This window comes from Lonchura striata, chromosome 1, assembly GCF_050655825.1.
Source record: "Lonchura striata isolate lonStrDom1 chromosome 1, ASM5065582v1, whole genome shotgun sequence".
NCBI lineage: Eukaryota > Metazoa > Chordata > Aves > Passeriformes > Estrildidae > Lonchura > Lonchura striata.
This window is the reverse complement of record NC_140703.1, coordinates 116,620,075-116,639,189: the sequence shown is the minus strand read 5'-3', so window position 1 is coordinate 116,639,189 and position 19,115 is coordinate 116,620,075. Positions and strand designations below refer to the sequence as shown.

The window sequence follows — 19,115 nt, the reverse complement described above, 5'->3', positions numbered from 1 at the left end:
TGGCCCTGCCACTTCATTTGTGCCTTTGGAGTTCGATTTGCTCTCAGCTGGAGCAGGAAAAAAAAAAAAAAAAGAAAGAAAAATCCTCTTGGGGAACAATGGGGAACGACAAATTTTAATTTAATTGGAAGGTCTGGAGTTTATTCCAGCAGTTTGCTGGATCCATGAAGGAGCCAGGCTTATCTTTGACTTTTGATAAATCTTAAAATATTCAACCTCAAATATCAGAACTTTCCATGGAGTTTATTTTGTTTTTATTCAATGGGTCTGTGAGAGGAAAAATATGTAATTATTTGCTCTAGAATCCATCCACTTATCCCGGTGTGTTTATTATGAATCATTCCTTGGTTGGAAAAAAAAAAAAATCTGAGTTCCTCATAAAGTCCCTGTTAGTAGGAAATGCTGAGATTTGGTATTTACAGCTATTAAAAACAGCATTAAGGAAGTTGCTTTAATAACCTGAGGCAATTGCAGAGTTCAATTCAGAGCTTTATGAATTGAACTGTAGAATTTCCATATTTTTAAACTTCTCAGGGTTTCACTGTAGGCTTTAAAAAATGTGCCTAGCAGGGGTGAGGCTCCAAATTATGGATCCATATTTTGGTTATTTGACTCTGCCTTAGCCCCCATCTCTTTGCTGGTGGTTTTATGTTTTAAAGTCAATTTTAAAAGTCAATTTTGGGGTCAGTTGTTGGAATGTGAAATGCAGGGAACTCCCAGAACTTTGGGCCTGGACGCCAAAACTTAGAATTAAATCCAGGATTTCATCTGGGACCTTGGAAAAGGCTCCCAAACTTAGGTGCTGGAAGGGAGAATGTGGATTTGTAGTTTAAAGCAGAGACAGGTTCAGCTAAGGAAAGTTTAGAGTTTTAGAGTTTAAGATATAAAAATAAAAGCAGTTCCAGAGGTAAACAAGGAGTTCAGAATGCAGCACTGTGGGTTTGTGTGCATGATTGGCTAAGAGAGCTCAACTGTAACATGGGTTTTAATAAGATGAAATATTTAAGGATTGGGTCAAAAATATAAATATCCTTTTTAGCAGTGTTTTATTGGTCAATAACTCCTTAAAAAGTCTTTAACTGAGGGTCTTGGGACCATCTGAACCATGCAGTGAAGATGTGAGCTGAACTCACCCTTCCTGCCTGTGTAGAGGAAAAATAAACCCCATCACCTAAAAAACTCAGAGGTGCCATCTCAAACTCACCCAAAATTCACCAAAACTGCCCACAGTCAGCGCTGCACCTTCACCTCCTGCTGATTTTTCTGAGGTTGCAAATAAACCCACCAGAATAAAAACACTTTCTGTGGTATAACAAGGAAAACCAGTCGCGATCGCAGAAAGAATTTCAGGCTTGAATTTTAGACATAAACTCCTGGACAAAAATGAAATGTTGGTTAAACCCGTGACCTCTGACCCTTTGAATCCTGTGGGAAAAGGTGCATTTCCATGAGGAAGGATTTTAAAACAGGTGATGAGTTTGGGAAAAGCAAGAGCCATCCACGAGTGACACTTTTTAAGAGAAAACATCACCTGCAGCTGATGGACTTGGTCAGCTTGATTGGGTTTTTTTCTGTCAGAAAATCTCTAAATTGAAGGGATATTTATTGGAATATTTATTTATTTCTAGGGAATTTATACACAGCCCATTCTCTCCTTTTTTTTTTTTTTTTAAGGGAAATTGTCTGCTAAAAATGTTTTAATTCCAAGGGCAAAACCGTCAGTGAAAAAAAAAAAAATCACTCTTCACCAAAGATAAAATAACAAGAAGAGGGCTATGAGTGATGATCCTTGGCAATTTTGTCATGTTCTGAAAATGAAAAGTCCATCACCAATAGAATTTTTAGATTTTTCTAAATGTAATCAGGATGTTTATGAAAACACCTATGGATATTTGCAGGATGCTTGTCCCCTTGTAATTATAAATAAACAGAAAAATTCCAGAAAAATTCCAGGCATGACTCACGGGGAGATTTTGTGTTTTCCTTCTTCCCTGGCAAAAAATTGGACGTTGGGTGTTCCTGCAGCAAACCCCCACCTGTTTCTGGCCTGAAAAGGAGCATCCAGTGTTTTTTAAGGAAAACTTTTAGAGAAAATTACATACATGAAGCAATGGAAATAATCTCCTTCCTCATTCCATCTTCTTCTTTCTCTTATTTCCTTTTTTCCTTCCTTTCCTTTCCTTTCCTTTCCTTTCCTTTCCTTTCCTTTCCTTTCCTTTCCTTTCCTTTCCTTTCCTTTCCTTTCCTTTCCTTTCCTTTCCTTTCCTTTCCTTTCCTTTCCTTTCCTTTCCTTTCCTTTCCTTTCCTTTCCTTTCCTTTCCTTTCCTTTCCTTTCCTTTCCTTTCCTTTCCTTTCCTTTCCTTTCCTTTCCTTTCCTTTCCTTTCCTTTCCTTTCCTTTCCTTTCCTTTCCTTTCCTTTCCTTTCCTTTCCTTTCCTTTCCTTTCCTTTCCTTTCCTTTCCTTTCCTTTCCTTTCCTTTCCTTTCCTTTCCTTTCCTTTCCTTTTCCCTTTTTTCCCTTTTTTTCCCCTTTTTTCCCTTTTTTCCCTTTTTTCCCTTTTTTTCCCCTTTTTTCCATTTTTTCCATTTTTTTTCCCTTTTTTCCCTTTTTTTCCCCTTTTTTCCTTTTTTTCCCTTTTTCCCTTTTTTTCCCTTTTTTCCCTTTTTTTTCCCTTTTTTCCCTTTTTTTCCCCTTTTTTCCCTTTTTTTCCCCTTTTTTCCCTTTTTTCCCTTTTTTCCCTTTTCCTTTTTCCCTTTTCCCTTTTCCCTTTTCCCTTTTCCCTTTTTTCCCTTTTCCCTTTTCCCTTTTCCTTTTCCTTTTCCCTTTTCCTTTTCCTTTTCCTTTTCCTTTTCCTTTTCCTTTTCCTTTTCCTTTTCCTTTTCCTTTTCCTTTTCCTTTTCCTTTTCCTTTTCCTTTTCCTTTTTTTCCTTTTCCTTTTCCCTTTCCTTTCCCCTCTCTTTAATTTTCTCTCTTTCTCTTTCTTTCTCTTCTCCATCTCCCCTTTCCTTATTTTTTCCCTCTATTTCCCCCCTTCTTTCCCTCCCCCAGTGAATTTTCTCTCTGGTTAGAGTATCAGCTCGGTGTTGATGTTTTTGTGTTTGCAGGGAGGGGCTGTTGGAAAGGGGAAAGGAGGAATAGATGCTTAGGGGGGAGAAAAAACCCAACAAAAGTGAGTTTGCACAGCCCTGGGAAGGGACATTCCATGAATAATGCAGAAAATGGAAGGATGAGGAACATTTTAAGGAGGAAAAAAAAAAAAAGGATTGCTTTGTGGGGGCAGACAACTTCATTTATTCCAAAGAAAAGGCAACTCGGAGGATGTGAGCAGAGGAGCAGGATTGGCTCAGAATTACTTCAATTCCTGCACCTCTGATCTGGGGGCCCGGGGCAGCTCACAACTATTGACAAACCCTGCCGTGGCAGCAGCCTTCTGTTTTCCTTAACATTGAAATATTTTTTTTTAATTTGTTTTTTGGAGATACTTACAAATTTAAAGCCAGGAGCAACTGACTGGGATTGATTTCTATGTCAAAAGCAAATAATCCCAAAATCCTTCCTGATCTTCTCTGATCAATTCCTCATTCTCTGCAGCTTCCTTTGCCTCATCCTACATTGATAAGAAAATTTAGGGTTGGAATAAGGAAAATGATTTTCAGCTTTTGTTCGTTTATGTGTGTTTTGTGCCAAATTTTGTGTGGCAGAGGTAATTAATCCATTAAAAACATCAAAGTGACAACATCTCCTTTTAGATTAGACTTGGAGGAGATAAATAAAGGAATTCAGCTCTGTTTCCAGATAGATTCTTCATTCTCTGAAGCTTCCTTTGCCTCATCCTACATTGAAAAGAAAATTTAGGGTCGGAATAAGGAAAATTATTTTCAATTTTTGTCAGTTTATGTGTATTTTGTGTCAAATTTTGTGTGGCAGAGGAAATTAATTGCTAAAAACCTCAAAGCACTAACATCTCCTCTGGATTCCCAGACTTGGAGGAGATAAATAAAGGAATTCAGCTCCGTTTCTCCCTTAAATCCATTCCTCCAGATTTCTGAGGACTTTTCTCGGGGGTTTGGGGGGTGGCAAGCTGAGCTGGCAGGGGGGACATGGGGAGCACGAGGCTCTTTTTGGTTTTTTTGCCACTGTTAGCAGTGGGAAAGGCAGGAACACATCGTGTGCAGGCAAAGTTCAGGGCAGGACAGGGAACACACAAATATTTAAGGCAGATCTTCACTGAGAGTGCTTGTTCAGAGCAGTGAAAATCCACGGAAATCTGATTTTGGGCTCTGTCAGAGGCCATTTGTGTACCTTCATTTTTGTAGTAATCAGTATTTTTCAATGAAAAAAAAAAAAAGTGGAGTTCTTTGTATGTGTGTTTGTTGGAAGCCTGGCTGCTGAGAATTTGGGAATTTCTGTGCTGCCAGCACTGACCCCCAGGAGAACACTGCACTGACCTGAGGCCGTGGAGAAGCTTCCAAAATTCAACAATAAAACAGATTACAGGTGTGGAGTTGGAATGGAAGTGTGTGATAGCACAGGGTGGAAACTCAGAGTTGAAGGTTTAGAATGCAGGAATAGATATAAAGCAAGATGGAGGTTTTAGGGTGGAGGCTGCTCCTTCTCCTTCTCCTTCTCCTTCTCCTTCTCCTTCTCCTTCTCCTTCTCCTTCTCCTTCTCCTTCTCCTTCTCCTTCTCCTTCTCCTTCTCCTTCTCCTTCTCCTTCTCCTTCTCCTTCTCCTTCTCCTTCTCCTTCTCCTTCTCCTTCTCCTTCTTCTCCTTCTCCATGGGTTTGGGTGGTTTTGTGCAATTGGATAAAAAAGTCCCATTGTGGGCACGGGTGGTTGGGTATTGGGTTAAAAGTGAAAATAATTGAGGTGTCATTTCTTAATTGGACAGTTGATCCTTAAAAGGCCTTGCAGAGAGAGAGATGGGCTCCATTTTGAGTTTGCTGGAGTGAAGTGCTGCAGAACTCAGGGTTTGTGAGGCTGTGACAGAGACAAGAACTGACAAACACCTGAGTCCCAACAAGAAATTCCCTCTCACACATTTAATCCCGACCTTGGCTAAAAAAGAAGTTAAGACTTGACCTGTGTCTGTAACAGTGATATTAGAATTAATGGCTATAAGAGAAAATAGAGCTCAAGAGGCAGAGAAAACAAGGATATAAACCCATAAAAACCATTTCCAAACCCCTGTTTCTCAATTATCCTTAGAAAAAGTCATTTTGGCCCTGCTGGTGGTGGGAAAACACAAAGGGATTGGGTGAGAGCAGGTGAGAGTTTCTGGGAACCCAGAGGAACATCATTTTTATTTTAATATTTGCCTTCCTGAGAGGCATTTCTACAGCTCCGAGTTTTCCTCCCGTTTGTGGCAATTTAACATTTCTCCAGCTGCTCTAATTTATCACTTCGTTCCCAGCCCTAACAGGAGCTCTTCTGTCTCTGGTGCAACACCAGAAATTCCCACAAAAACCTCGCTGGCATCAATCACTGCTGAGGAAAGAATTAATTGGGATTAATGGCTGTGATTTGGAAGATGCTTTTGATACACCCAGCCCATGTTTGAAAACTGGAGGTTTTGAGGGCAGAAAAGGATCCAGCTGCTTTTATTCCATGTTTTTTTCCCAGGTGGAGCTCACTGGAAACAGCATTTATGAGTACATCCACCCCTCGGATCACGATGAGATGACTGCTGTCCTCACTGCCCACCAGCCTCTTCACCCTCACCTCCTGCAAGGTATTTCTGAGATCTGCCATTAAAGCACAGTGGAAAAATAATTAAAAAAAAAAAAACCAAACAACAATTCCAGGCTAAAATGTGACAAATTGCAACCCAAAGCATTCCATGAACCCGTATTTATATTTATATATATATTTATATTTATTGATTTTGCACTTATATATTTCTATTTTGTGCTTATATTTATAGTTATAGTATTCATAATTCTATTTTATAATTTTGTATTTTTCTATTTCCATTTCCATTTCCACTTCCACTTCCACTTCCATTTCCACTTCCACTTCCACTTCCACTTCCATTTCCATTTCCATTTCCATTTCCATTTCCATTTCCATTTCTATTTCTATTTCTATTTCCATTTCCATTTCTATTTCTATTCCTATTCCTATTTCTCCTGTTTGAAGCCCAAATAAGGGAGCACCAGGAACTCAAAACTTGACCCAGGATTTTATGTTCTTACAGGGAATAAGGAACACTCAACTGAACAATGAAAAAACTAACAAAACATCAGCTAATTGTGAAATGGAAAAATATTTTAAATATTTTAAAACAACTGTTTAATTAAAATTGGACAAAAAAAAAACCCCAGAGTTAATATTCTCCACTGTAGGCAGAGCAGAAATGGGTTTGGTAAAGGCCTTGGGTTTAGAAAATCTCATTTAAAAAGCGACTTTTTGTGGGAAATCATGTCCCCTTCTGCAGTCACCCACAGAAATACTGACCCCACCCTTTGTGTGGGAAGCTGTCACCTCAAGTGTTGCAATTTCTGTGTCAGAAACAACAAAAATATTCTCATTTCTTTAGTTTGTGCTTCCTTGGGGCAATTCTTTTGAATTTCAAAGATCAGAACCAGTCTGGCTCCACCACAATGGAGCTCCCACTTGTATTTCATAATTGATTTATCTGGATTTATTGATTTAAGCTGCCAGTTTTTGTCAGACTTTTCCAAGCACAGCTCTTAAAACACAAGAGGAATTTTGGGTTCTTGTGACAATTTTGTTCAGGATTATTATGGGGTTTTTTTTGCAGTTTTGGTGCCTGGGCTTGGTTCTGGCCTCTGTGATTCCATCAGGGCAGAACTGAGAATTCGGAATTCAGGGAATGTTGATGTGCCTGGGAGCACCTGGACTGCTCCAAATGCTGGAAATGCAAGAATTATCTCAGCCTCCTTCTCTTTTCTCCCTCCCCAAACAGATTGTCAGGGAAAAAAACCCTCCCTTGGTGGTTTAGAAAAGTAACTCTTATTTTTCTCAAACTCCTCTATATGATTATTTCATATTTTGTTCATCCCTCTGTTAGAATTTTTTAAAAAATATTGATATTTTTAAAAATCAGCATTTTGCTCCCTTTTCCCAACTTACTGAAAAACAGAGGAGACACCCCTGATATAAATGATTTAAAGGTGATTTTCATGGTGGGACTGGATAATCTTTAAAGTCTCTCCCAGCCTCAATAATTCTGTGAAATCCAAGAGTTTTCATGCAGGTTTGCTGATACCCAGAATTAGTAGTGAGATATTTTTATACCTGCTGGCTTGGCAATGGCAGCATCCTCCTGTTTTCCTTAAAATTTAAACATTTTTCAATCCATTACTGGAGATTTTTACAGATTTAAAGCCAGGAGCAACTGACTGGGATTAATTTGTGTGTCAAAAACAAATAATTAATTCCATAATTTTCCCGTTCTTCCCAGATCAATCCCTCATTCTCTGCAGCTTCTTTTGCCTCATCCTACATGGATAAGGAAATTTAGGGTCAGAATAAGGAAAATTATTTTCAATTTTGGTCCATTTATGTGTGTTTTGTATCAAATTTTGTGTGGCAGAGGAAATTAAATGCTAAAAACCTCAAAGCAACAACATCTCCTTTGGATTCCCAGCCCTGGAGGAGATAAATAAAGGAATTCTGTTCTGTTCAGGGATTATTATATTTTATCTCAGTTCTGGAGAGTGTGTATAAAAATATCCATAATCTACAGCTAAATCTTTCTAAAATGCATGGAATCAACAAATATTTATTTACTGTTGTCTTCCCTGTGCCAGTAATTCCCTTTCCTGCAGGGATTTATCCATTAATCCCATTTTAATGGGATTTACCCCATTAAAATCTTGGGGTATAACCTGAAACTACCTGGCCTGCAATAACCAAAGCAAGTTTTTTATTTAATCCAGTGAATAAATGACAGGAATGAGGCAACTCCTGCCTGTATCTGAGTAGATATTTTCAATATTTAAGTCAAACATGGAGTTCTACAAATAACTTAAAGAGCAGTGAAGTGAAAGTACCTTGATTAAAAATAAAAACAAAAAACAAGAGGAAACCAGACTATTTTAATAGCATTTTTTGTCACTTCAGTTTGATTTTCTCTCTTTTAAATCTTTTTAAACGTGCCTGAATCATCAAGTCACTTGGTGGAATCAAAAATTTCCTTTTAGAACTGTATTATCTTATAAATTTCTGCAATCTGGGGTGTTGCTTAGGCATAAAATCAATATTTCACTGCAGACACAGACTTTTATACCCCAAATTTCCAGCTTGGCTCACAGTTCTTGCCTTGCTCAAGATGTTTCCCTCAGCCAAAGCTCAGATATTTATCTCCATTTTTAGTCCAGCAGCTGTAGCTGGGTAAGATCTGTTTCGAGAGGAAAAAAATCACAAATATCCACAATACCTGTGCTTTGTGATATTCTGATACTGGGATTAAATAACTCAGAGCACAGATTATTTTTGACTTCTGGTTTTAGAGTTTCTGTACATTTGGGTGCCGCCTCTTTATTTATTTCTCAGGGAAATGCAAATTATTGCTTTGCAAAAAAGCACACAGTGTGTTTCTTTACACAGTCCCCACTGTCACGTTGTTTTCCTTCAGATAAATCAGTATTGGGAAAAACAAACCCCATATTATTTATAAAGCCTAAAAATACTTAAATTATTATATTTTAATTTTTAAAGTTTGCCCTGGTTGTCCTCATGTTTCATGTAGAACAAGGCACAGCTTCAAACACAGAGTGCAGCTAATTTGTTTCCCTAAAAGACAGGGAAATATTCAAATAATCACATGATTCCAGAAGTTTGGATTTCATAGCAATTTTTTTTTACATTTTTTTTTTAGGGTTGGGATTAAATGTATGAGATGGTTTTCCTTGTTTGCACTTTGATATTTATTAGTTTTTATTGATATTATTGTCCTACAAACCCTGAGTTTTACACTACTTTAATACACTAACAATGGAGCTGTATTTTTTTTCTCTACAAGGTCTTTTAAGGATAAACTGCCTAATTAAGAAATGACATTTAAATGATTTTTACTTTTAACCCAATAACTAATTACTTGTGGTCTGCAATGTGGTCTTTTTTATTTAATTCCTCAATACTACTTAAATTTATGGAGAAGAAGGTGAAGAAGAAGGACTAGTCTCTGCTCTCAAACCTCTATTTTTTTTTATATATATTACTATATTTTAAAACTTTAAGTTTTCTACGCTGTGGTATTCTATTAAATTCCTATTCAAACTCCACACCTAAAATCTTAGTTCTACTCCTCCTCTTCCTCCTCCTCCTCCTCCTTCATTTTCTCCTTCACCTCCTTTTCCATGGGTTTCGGTGGTTTTGTGTAATTGGATAAAAAAGTCCCCACTGCTGACCACAAGTAGCTGATTAAGTTAAAAGTAAAAATAATCTAAGTATCATTTCTTAATTAAACAATTTATCCTTAAAATTCCTCATAGAAAAGGAAAAAAATCTCCATTTTGTAGGTTGTCAGTGTGAAGCACAGTAAAACTCACAACTTACAAACTGTAATATAGACAAAAACGAATAAACATCTAAATCCAAACAAAAAATTCCAAATGCCATCTCACACATTTAATCACAACCCTGACCCTAGGAAAAAAATACAAAACTCAACATTACTTTATTACAAGGTGTTTTCAAGTTTTATACCCTTAACAAAGCGTGATCTTAAGTTATTAGTTATATTAAAACAGCTCATTATCTTTATTGGACAGAGTAAAAGCTTGCTGTATTTTACTGCTATAAAGTAATTAATGTTAATAATTAATTGGTAAGAGTCTACAGCAAATTATTAAGGCATGGATGTTGTTCACTAAGCTAATATCCCTTGTGCATTTATTTTATCAGTTCCTATGTTAACAGCCTTGGTTTTTTCTTTGCTATGGATAAACTCATATTTTATTAATTTCTTCTGCTGCTAGCTTAGTTGTTTGCTCTGCAGACCAGCTGCTAAGCCTGTCTACACCTGGGCAGTGCCCAGCACCCTCTGGGGGAAGAACTTTCTCCCAAAATCCAACCTAAACAGCAGCTCCAGGAGCTCCCTGGGTCCTGTCAGGTCACAGATCAGAGGTGGCCTCGGTTGGAGCTGCAGCCCCTGAACTTCCCCTCAGCTTCCTCTGCTCCAGCTGCACATTCCAGGTGTCCTCTCCTTGTGTGACCCCTGCAGGTCCTTCACCATCCTCGTGTTCCTCCCTTGGGCACTCTCTGAGAGCTTTTAGATCTTCCTTCTATGCTGGCACCCAGAGCAGCCCCAGCACTCGGGGGGAGGAGGATGGACAGCAGCTCCAGAACTTCCCGCAGGCCTTGAGGGCTTTGAACCTTTCCTGTCCTCACACAGAGCTTCAATCCAAACATCCCGGCCAGCCCGAGCTGCCAGAGCTCAGCAGCAAAGAGTTTTGGCTCTGGCATGGTGAGGGGACAAGGCTGGCAGGGGTTTGTGACACTGATGGCTTGGGAAGGCTGAGCTGGAGCAGAGAATAAAGCAGGGATTTATTCAAGGATCTCCTCCATGGATCCACCTTGGGCAGCACCAGAGCCCAGCCAGGGCTGCACCCAAATGACCCAAAATGGTCCCAAAATGCACGAGCGCTCCCGGGGCTCTCCCTGGGATCAGTTCTGCTCCATTGGCACCTTGGAGTTCATTGTCCCATTCCAGCTCCAGCCCATCAGTCCCACCCTGCTTGTTTTTCTCTCTCCAGCCCACGCTGTTTGTGCTCCTGGGCTGAGGTTTGGATCATTTGTCCTTGGTGCCCAGCTGGAGCAGGAATTGTTTTGTCTCTGCTCTGTGCACAGAGCTCAGCATCCCATAATACAAATCCCAGGCCCACACACTAAAGCAGCACAGAATGTGAAAAATAGAAAATCTCAAACCTGAGGCATCAATGCAATGCCACCAAGCGCCCCCTCCAGGGGTCATGAGTGCTTTGGAGGAGGATGAAATTGGGGCTGGATTTCAGGGACTGGGTGCTGGGGTTGCTCCAGGATTATTGATCACATCCAGCTCCCAGCAGAGAGGTCTTTGAAGGGAAAACCATGGAATGCCAACACAGGCTGGGATGACCATGAGCAACCAGGACCTTAAGGCCTCAAATATTCCAACCAAAACATCTGGCTTGCTGCTCTGTCTCCCTGTTGATGCAGAAATCTTTTTTTCCCACTTCACAACACAGCAGGGCAGCAACACTTCCCAACCCATCCATCTCTTGTCCTGGCAGCTGCTGCAAGCGAGACAAGAAAATTAAAAATATTTGCACTGCAGGTTAACCAGGAGAAGGAATTAATCAATGCTGCCCTTCCACGTGTGTTTGCAGGCAGACAATGTGTGTCTCTTATTGCTTTTAGATGCTTTTCCTGGGATTTGAAAGCTTTAAAACGCATCCATAACTTCCCAAATTTTGCTGACTCGCAGGGCGAGGCGTGGCGGGCTGAAAGCAGTTTATTAACATTCCCCAGAGCAGGGAGAGAAATGTGGAAGTTCCTGCAGTTATCCCAGTTTTCTGCTAACAGCTGGATCATTCAGAAATGATGAGTTACAACCTATTGGAAGTTGCAGAAGAATGTGGAATACATTATGTCAGCCTTTCCCCACTCCACTTGATGCTTTAAGGGCTCTGTTTCCCTCAGCCAAGCAACAAATCCCTGTGCAGAATTTTCCTCCAACTTCCCTATATGCAGAAATTTCATATTTAAAGAAGGGAGTAGAAAAAATTTGCATCTGGCAAGATGTTTTTTGCATGAGCTTATGAAGAATTTTTCTAGTAGTACATAGGCAAAATACCAGCATGGATAGGTATTTTAATTGTCATTAATTTAAAAGTATTTTACAGGAGAACCATTACTGAGAGGAGATGGCTTAATATGATCCTGTTGCCACTGTTTGTTAGGGTTACTTTAAATCTGAGACACATAGAAATAGTCATTTTAGAAATTCTAGTTTTCAAATTATAATTATAAATTTTGATTTGCAAAAGTGGAAGAAGAGGCCAAATTGCTGACAACTCATTAAAACATCTCTTTTCATTGGTAATTAACAGTAAAATTTACCAAAGCAGAGCGTAAAAATTTGTTATTTTCTTTTTTGCTGAGATCCTTCCCCAAGAAAACTTCGGGAGCTTCACTTGGAGGAGCAAAAGGGAATTTAGGGGAATGTCAGTAAATGGATGAGTTTGGATATGATGGGAATGATAATGGAGAATTTCCCCTCTGCAGCACTGCCAGGATTCTGAACACAGGCACGAAACAGAACAAACTGCCCAAATGGGGAGGAAATTTGGGCAGTTTGTGCAAGTTTGGAACTCCAGGATGGGCTGAGAGCAGAACTGGTTTTGCTTTTCTACCACAACAAATCATTCCTAGGGAAAACTGAGGCGTTTGCAAGTCCCTTTTGCTGATCCTGGATTCCCACCTTCTAGGATTATCCTGAAATTGTGGGTTTTCCAGGCATCTCTTCTGTATGAGCCCTGCAGCTCTTTTTTTTTTTTTGGTTTGGAATTTGGTGTCACCCTTGCTCCGAATGAAGGGATGGAAGTTGTGGTGTCCTTTTTCCTGCTCAGCCTGGAGGGGAGAAGCTTCCAGGAGACCTCAGAGCCTTTTCCAGGGCCTGAGGGGCTCCAGGAGAGCTGGAGAGGAACTTCTCCTGAGGGCAAGGGGGAATGGTTTTAAACTGACAAAGGACAGGGTTAGGTGGGAGATGGAGAATTGGGAATTGTTCCCTGGCAGGGTGGGCAGGGCTGGGATGGAATTCCCAGATTCCCCTGGATCCCTGGCAGTGCCCAAGGCCAGGTTGGAGCACTCTGGGATAATGGAGGCTGTCCCTGCCATGGCTGGGGTGGCACTGGATGAGTTTTAGGATATTCCTCTGGGGAAGAAAGGCTGGCACAGCTGGGATTGTTCACCTGTGCCAGAACTCAAAATGTCCCTCAGACATTTTTGGAGGTTCCAGGCCTTGGTCAGAAGCATTTTAGATCCCAGCAGGCAGCTGGAAACAGCTGGGATTTTGAGTTTGAGCCATGGAATGAGTTACCAACTTTGGAGGTGCAACAAGCAGTCACAAAAGGTTAGATAGTATAGTAAAAATAGTTACAAAACAGAGGGGAGTTTTTTTTAGTATTGTACAGGGGGGTTTTAGCACCTGTCCAGGGGGTTTTCACTTTGTACATGGGGGTCAGAAGTTCTAAGATGGAGGAAAGTGGGCTGATCCTGTCCTTCCTCCTTCTTCTTCCTCACCTCCATGTTCTTGGTGATGTTGGCACTCACAGATTGGTTTAGAGTAGAAAAGCACTTTGTAATACAGGTAATAGGTATTGGGGGAAAACTATAAACATGTAACACGTAATGTACCATATAAAAGATAGCAGCAGCCCTGGGCGGGGGGAGAGAAGAAGAAGACACAGTCAGAGAGTATGTCAGGGTGTGTGTGTGCCTCTGCCTGGGCTGCTGACCAAGCAGCCCCAGCCCGAGAAGAAAATCTTTTAGATAACTCACAATAAACTGCCTTGAGATGGAACAGCAAGAGGCTGTGCAGTTTTTCTTTGGAATCACAGGTTGGAGGAGGAATTTCAGCACCACATGGGAACCCAGAATAAGGCCGGGGTTCCCACACAGCTGCACAGGAGAAGCTTTGGGCTGAGCTCAGGGTGGCCTGGCAGGGCCTGGAGGAGCCCCAGGAAAGCTGGAGAGAGACAATTTCCAGGGATGGAGGGACAGCACACAGGGAATGGCTTCACACTGAAAAACCCCAAGTTTAGGTGGGATGTTGGGGAAAAATCCTTCCCTGTGAGGGTGGGCAGGCCTGGCACAGGTGAAGCTGTGGCTGCCCCTGGACAGAACCACAATTTTGGGTACCAACATCACAACATCACCCCATGACACCCTGGCAGTGCCCAAGGCACTGTTTGTGCTAAAACCTCGGGCATCAGCTGATTTCTGCTTCTACCCAAAGCTGAAACATCAACACCTCTGGGAAAGGCAATGTTGTGGGCAGGTTTGGGATCTTCAGGAATAAATCAGCAGCAAAATGTGCTTTGTGCTTTCAGAATATGAAATCGAGAGATCCTTCTTCCTGAGGATGAAGTGCGTCCTGGCCAAGAGGAACGCAGGCCTGACCTGCAGTGGCTACAAGGTAATGTTTATAAATTGCTTCTCCACCCCTGAAATACTTGACAATTGGCAAGTTTATTTATTTAGGTGTTTGGTTTGGGGTTTATTTTTACTTATGTGTAGCTGAGAGCAAAGTTTGTGATGAGAAGAATCAGAAAAATGCCCCAAATGCCCTCAGTAATTAAAATTTAAACTTGGTGGCACACACCCTCACCTTGGTCCCTGGGAATTAATTTGAGCCAGCCCTGGAGCTACCAGGAGAGCACAGTTTGGTTTATTACATATATATATATATATATATATATATATATATATATATATATATATATATACACACACACACACACACACATATATATATATATATATATATATATATATATATATATATATATATATATATATATATATATATTTCCCCTGTTCTATAGAGGAATAAAACAGTTTGGTTTTATTCCCCCATGGAACAGGAGGCAGGTGAGGCAGGAACCCAGGCACAGGAATTTGGATATTTGCCACATCCCACCCAGCTGCACCAGGCACCTCCTTGGCCTCAACACTAAAAAACTCAACCACTGCCATCCCCTCAGGGTGGAACTGTACTAAACCACCAAGTCCGTTTGTAAATCTTGCTGTTTGTATGATTTTTTTTATTTATGACATGAAATAAGAAGCCACTGTAGTGGTAAAATAACATCTGTCCTTTGAGGAGTTTTTATTTTCGTATTTGCAGGCAGATTTTATTCCCAGATTTGGAGTAGTTTTGATTTTCAGATGTGCAGTAGTTTATTTTATTTTAAGATTTGCAGTAGTTTTTATTTTCAGATGTGCAGGCAGATTTTTTTTTTCCAGATTTGCAGTAGATTTTATTTCCAGACTTGCAGTAGCTTTTATTTTCAGATTTGCAGAAGTTTGTATTTTCAGATGTGCAGAAGTTTTTATTTTCAGATGTGCAGTAGTTCTTATTTTCAAATGTGCAGTAGTTTTTATTTTCAGATATGCAGGCAGTTTTTATTTTCAGATGTGCAGTAGTTCTTATTTTCATCTTTACAGGCAATTATTATTTTCAGATTTGCAGTAGTTTTTATTTTCAACTTTACAGACAGTTTTCAACTTTACAGGCAGCTTTTATTTTCAGATGTGCAGTATTTTTAATTTTCAGATGTGCAGTAGTTTTTATTTATTATATGTCCAGGCAGTTTTAATTTTCAGTTGTGCAGTAGCTCTTATTTTCATCTTTACAGGTAGGTTTTATTTTCAGATATGCAGTATTTTTAATTTTCAGATGTGCAGGCAATTTCTATTTTCAGATTTGCAGTATTTTTTTATTTTCAGATGTGCAGTGTAGGCACTGATAATTCTTCATGACACTGAGCCCTGTTTGCTCAGCTGCTCCCCACAAAAATGGTCCTGTCCCAAAGCTGAATCTGAAATCAGATTCCTCTGAGCTTCAATCGTGGCATCTCCACGTGGCTTTGGGGGTTTTGGGGTTTTTTAATTCCCAATTATCACTGCTAATCAGAGGCATCGCTTTCTCTGGCTCACTATTAAAAGTTTGCACAGTGAAAAATCAAAGGATTTCTCTCGTCTAGAGAGATGTTGCCCTAAATTTATTCCATGCGACTGTGCTTAAAGTCAGGGCTTAATTTTTAAGAAATCACCTCATTAGCTGAAGCACAGAAAAAACTCATGGGCCAAGTGATGAGGGAATTGAGATCTGCTGAGAGATCTGACTGTGCTTTTGCTAAAAATTGAAAAATTGGAGAGGAGGAAGGTTAAGCAGGAGGAGCCAATTTCCAGGTGATGCTTGGTAGGTGGTTTAGAGCAATAAATACGCTGAAAATTAATTCCTTTCCACAGAACACAGTTAAAAGAGAAACGAACAGAGAAATTCAGCAAAGGGATGTGATATTCCTGCTGCTTGGGCCAGAAAGCTGGCAGGGGCACTGATGATTTCTGAACACCAGGACCACACTAAATAAATCTTCTGGCCTGGAATAGGCCCCAGGTTACATTTCCCCCTCCCCTTTAGCTGACACTGAATTTTTACAGTCTAACACTGTCATTATCACCTCTGTGAGCAGCAGTTGTACCCAGGGATCCCGAAATCTGAGCTCAGGACCTTGGGCTTGGTCACGTGTCAAAAAAAAACCCAAAACCAAACCAAAACCCTCTGATCTTGAGCAGAGAACTTTAAAACTCCTTTCTGGTGCATTTGCATAAACATCAGTTAATTTTTATTGCTGTTGTGATCAATACCCACTGGGTTCTTAAAGTGTCTTTTTTAAAGTGCCTATACTTACATCAGAATAATAACTCATTAAAATGTAAATGTCTTTATTCATCTTTGACTGTGTGTGCGAGAGAGATGGACATTTAAAATAAGCAACTTCCAGATATTTTTTTAAATAAATGGACAGGAATTCTGGCTGTATCTACAAGAAATCTGTATCAAGGAGCTTAAAGTATTAATTAGAAAGCAATTAGGCAGTCCCTCAGAGAGGAGGTGCTTCACTACTGGATTAATCATGCTGTCAGCAAACACAAAACTGCACTTACTGAGTCTTAATCTCTATTTACAAATTAACTGCAATCAACAGATGTCCCAGATTTTAATGTCATGGGGGAGTATGTCTGTTGGAACCCGGGATACTCAGAATTTTGGGCTTTCTGTGCTGCCAGCACTGACCCCCAGGAGAACACTGCACTGACCTGAGGCCGTGGAGAAGCTTCCAAAATTCAATAATAAAACTGAGATTACAGGTGTGGAGTTGGAATGGAAGTGTGTGATAGCACAGGGTGGAAACTCAGAGTTGAAGGGTTTAGAGTGCAGGAATAGATATAAAGCAAGATGGAGGTTTTGGGGTGGAGGCTGCTCCTTCTCCTTCACCTCCTTCTCCATGGGTTTGGGTGGTTTTGTGCAATTGGATAAAAAAGTCCCATTGTGGGAACGGGTGGTTGGGTATTGGGTTAAAAGTGAAAATAACTGAGATGTCAATGTTACCCTGATTTTTAAAAGTGTAACATTTTCTTTTCTAATTCTTTTGAAAGTTTTAAAGTTCTCATAAATCTTCTTTAGCCTTCTGATAATGTTTATATATTTCTATTGGAGTTCTCACACACTGTGTAAATAATGATTGTTTTGCATTCTTTGTGGGAGGAGAGAATTGATGGATTTTGGTTTGATCAGTGTGGATGGAGAGGTGGCAATTTCACTCTCCAATCCACTGGCACTTTTGGAATTCTATATATTGCGAGGTCAGAAATAAAATTATCTCTTTTTCTCTTTTGAACTTACCAAGCTTCTGTGAACTCATTTTGTGTCCAATAGAGACGTGTCATTTCTTAATTGGACAGTTTATCCTTAAAAGGCCTTGTAGAGATAGATACAGAGCCATTTTATAGCTTTTCAGTGAAATTCTGTAGAACTCATGACTTGTAAGACTGTGATAGAAATAAGAACTAACATCTGGGTCTGAACATGAAATACCATCTTGAGCGCTCTCAATCCCAACCCTCACCCAGGCAGAAAAGAAGACAAAAACACGATATGTGTTTTTATAAGCTCATTGAGACTGGGTGGGCAGCAGATTTGGGGCTTTTCCATCAGATCCTGAGGGTGTTTTCCTCTTTTTCCAGGTGATCCACTGCAGTGGCTACTTGAAGATCCGCCAGTACATGCTGGATATGTCCCTGTACGACTCCTGTTACCAAATCGTGGGGCTGGTGGCCGTGGGGCAATCTTTGCCTCCCAGTGCAATCACTGAGATCAAGCTCCACAGCAACATGTTTATGTTCAGAGCCAGCTTGGATTTAAAACTGATTTTCCTCGATTCCAGGTAAGCAGCTCTTTCATCTCCAGCGTCGAGCGTTCGTGTGTTTACGTGCCACGGCTTCCAAACGGCTCAAAACATCTGTGAAAAAAAAACCAAAAAACCAGCAGTCCAAACCAGATCTGGAACTCAGAGCCTCCAAAGGCTTTCAGGCAGCTGGATAGACCAAACTTTGTCTGGAATGCCAAGAAATAAGAGCCTGTCCAATTTAACCTGGAGTTGCCCACACTTTTGGGGTCAGCTAAAAGCTTCTTGCTGGGAGGATTGGTCTGAGGAGCAGTGATAATTTTTTTTTTTTACCTGAAAGGACAAAAATTTTATCATATAAAGCCAGCAAAAGGAATGAGGATGTACCAAAAAAACCCAACCCCAAAAGTGGAATACTGAGATCAACAACTGGCTGGGGTCATCCAGAAAGTTTTTGGGAGAGCAGTAAGGAAAGAGAGTTCTGTCTTTTAGTGTAATGCTTTAACCATGAAACCAACACTAATAATGGGGTTTCTAGAATGGAAATTAATTCCATTGGCTACTACACATGATAACAGGACATTCTTAAACAAAATTTGGGAAAAACAGCTGAGGAAGGAGAGCCCTGCCTCCACTTCAGCTGATGGAGCTCGGATGAGCACAGAATCAGAACTGAAATTAATTTCTCTGGTTTTGGAGTAGGCACCATGTAGGACACAATAGTTTGTCCAGTGCAGTCCAGGAGACCTTGAAAGGAAAATCCCAAATACACAAAGTATTGATCATTCTTCAAAAATCCTTTCGTGTGTGTCCCACATTCCCCGTTTCCCTGGCGGGCTGGATTTGCAGGGAATACATTCACGCAGTGAATGTGTGAGAAAACCTCTGTACCCAAGGGAGTGGAGGTCAGCCATGCAAGAAGAGGCTTTTCTGCGTGCTCAGCCCAGGAGACAGTGGCTCCATCAGCTGCTGGGACACAAAGAACTCGTTGTTTCTGGAACCCTTCCTCATTTTTTGGCACGCGTATCGCTTCGTGCCGCGGCTACAAAGGAGCACGAGGGGTTCAGCAACACGTCCTTGCATGTGGGGAAAAGGAAATGATGTGCCTGGGAGGAACTGCCTGGAGACAGAAGTGTCTTCAAAGGCCACAGAACAAGCAGAGGTGTTGACAGGAGTGGGGATAGACCCAGAGC

The 19,115-nt window shown here is 40.5% G+C and overlaps 2 protein-coding genes across 4 annotated transcripts in view; one reads left to right on the top strand and one right to left on the bottom strand.

The window, feature by feature from the left end:
* SIM2 (SIM bHLH transcription factor 2) overlaps positions 1–19,115 on the top strand; it is a 61,422-nt gene that overhangs the window by 19,410 nt on the left and 22,897 nt on the right. For all 3 annotated transcript variants that reach the window (XM_077781706.2, XM_085587249.1, XM_085587245.1), the window contains 3 exons: positions 5,621–5,729; positions 14,059–14,144; positions 17,762–17,961. In XM_077781706.2, the coding sequence (XP_077637832.2) occupies positions 5,621–5,729; positions 14,059–14,144; positions 17,762–17,961 (395 nt within the window). The remainder of the gene's footprint in view (positions 1–5,620; positions 5,730–14,058; positions 14,145–17,761; positions 17,962–19,115) is intronic.
* The window catches only part of HLCS (holocarboxylase synthetase), a 157,972-nt gene continuing 155,189 nt past the window's right edge, over positions 16,333–19,115 (bottom strand). The window contains exon 12 of the transcript XR_013339545.2: positions 16,333–18,036. The gene's annotated coding sequence lies outside the window, so the exon portion shown is untranslated. The remainder of the gene's footprint in view (positions 18,037–19,115) is intronic.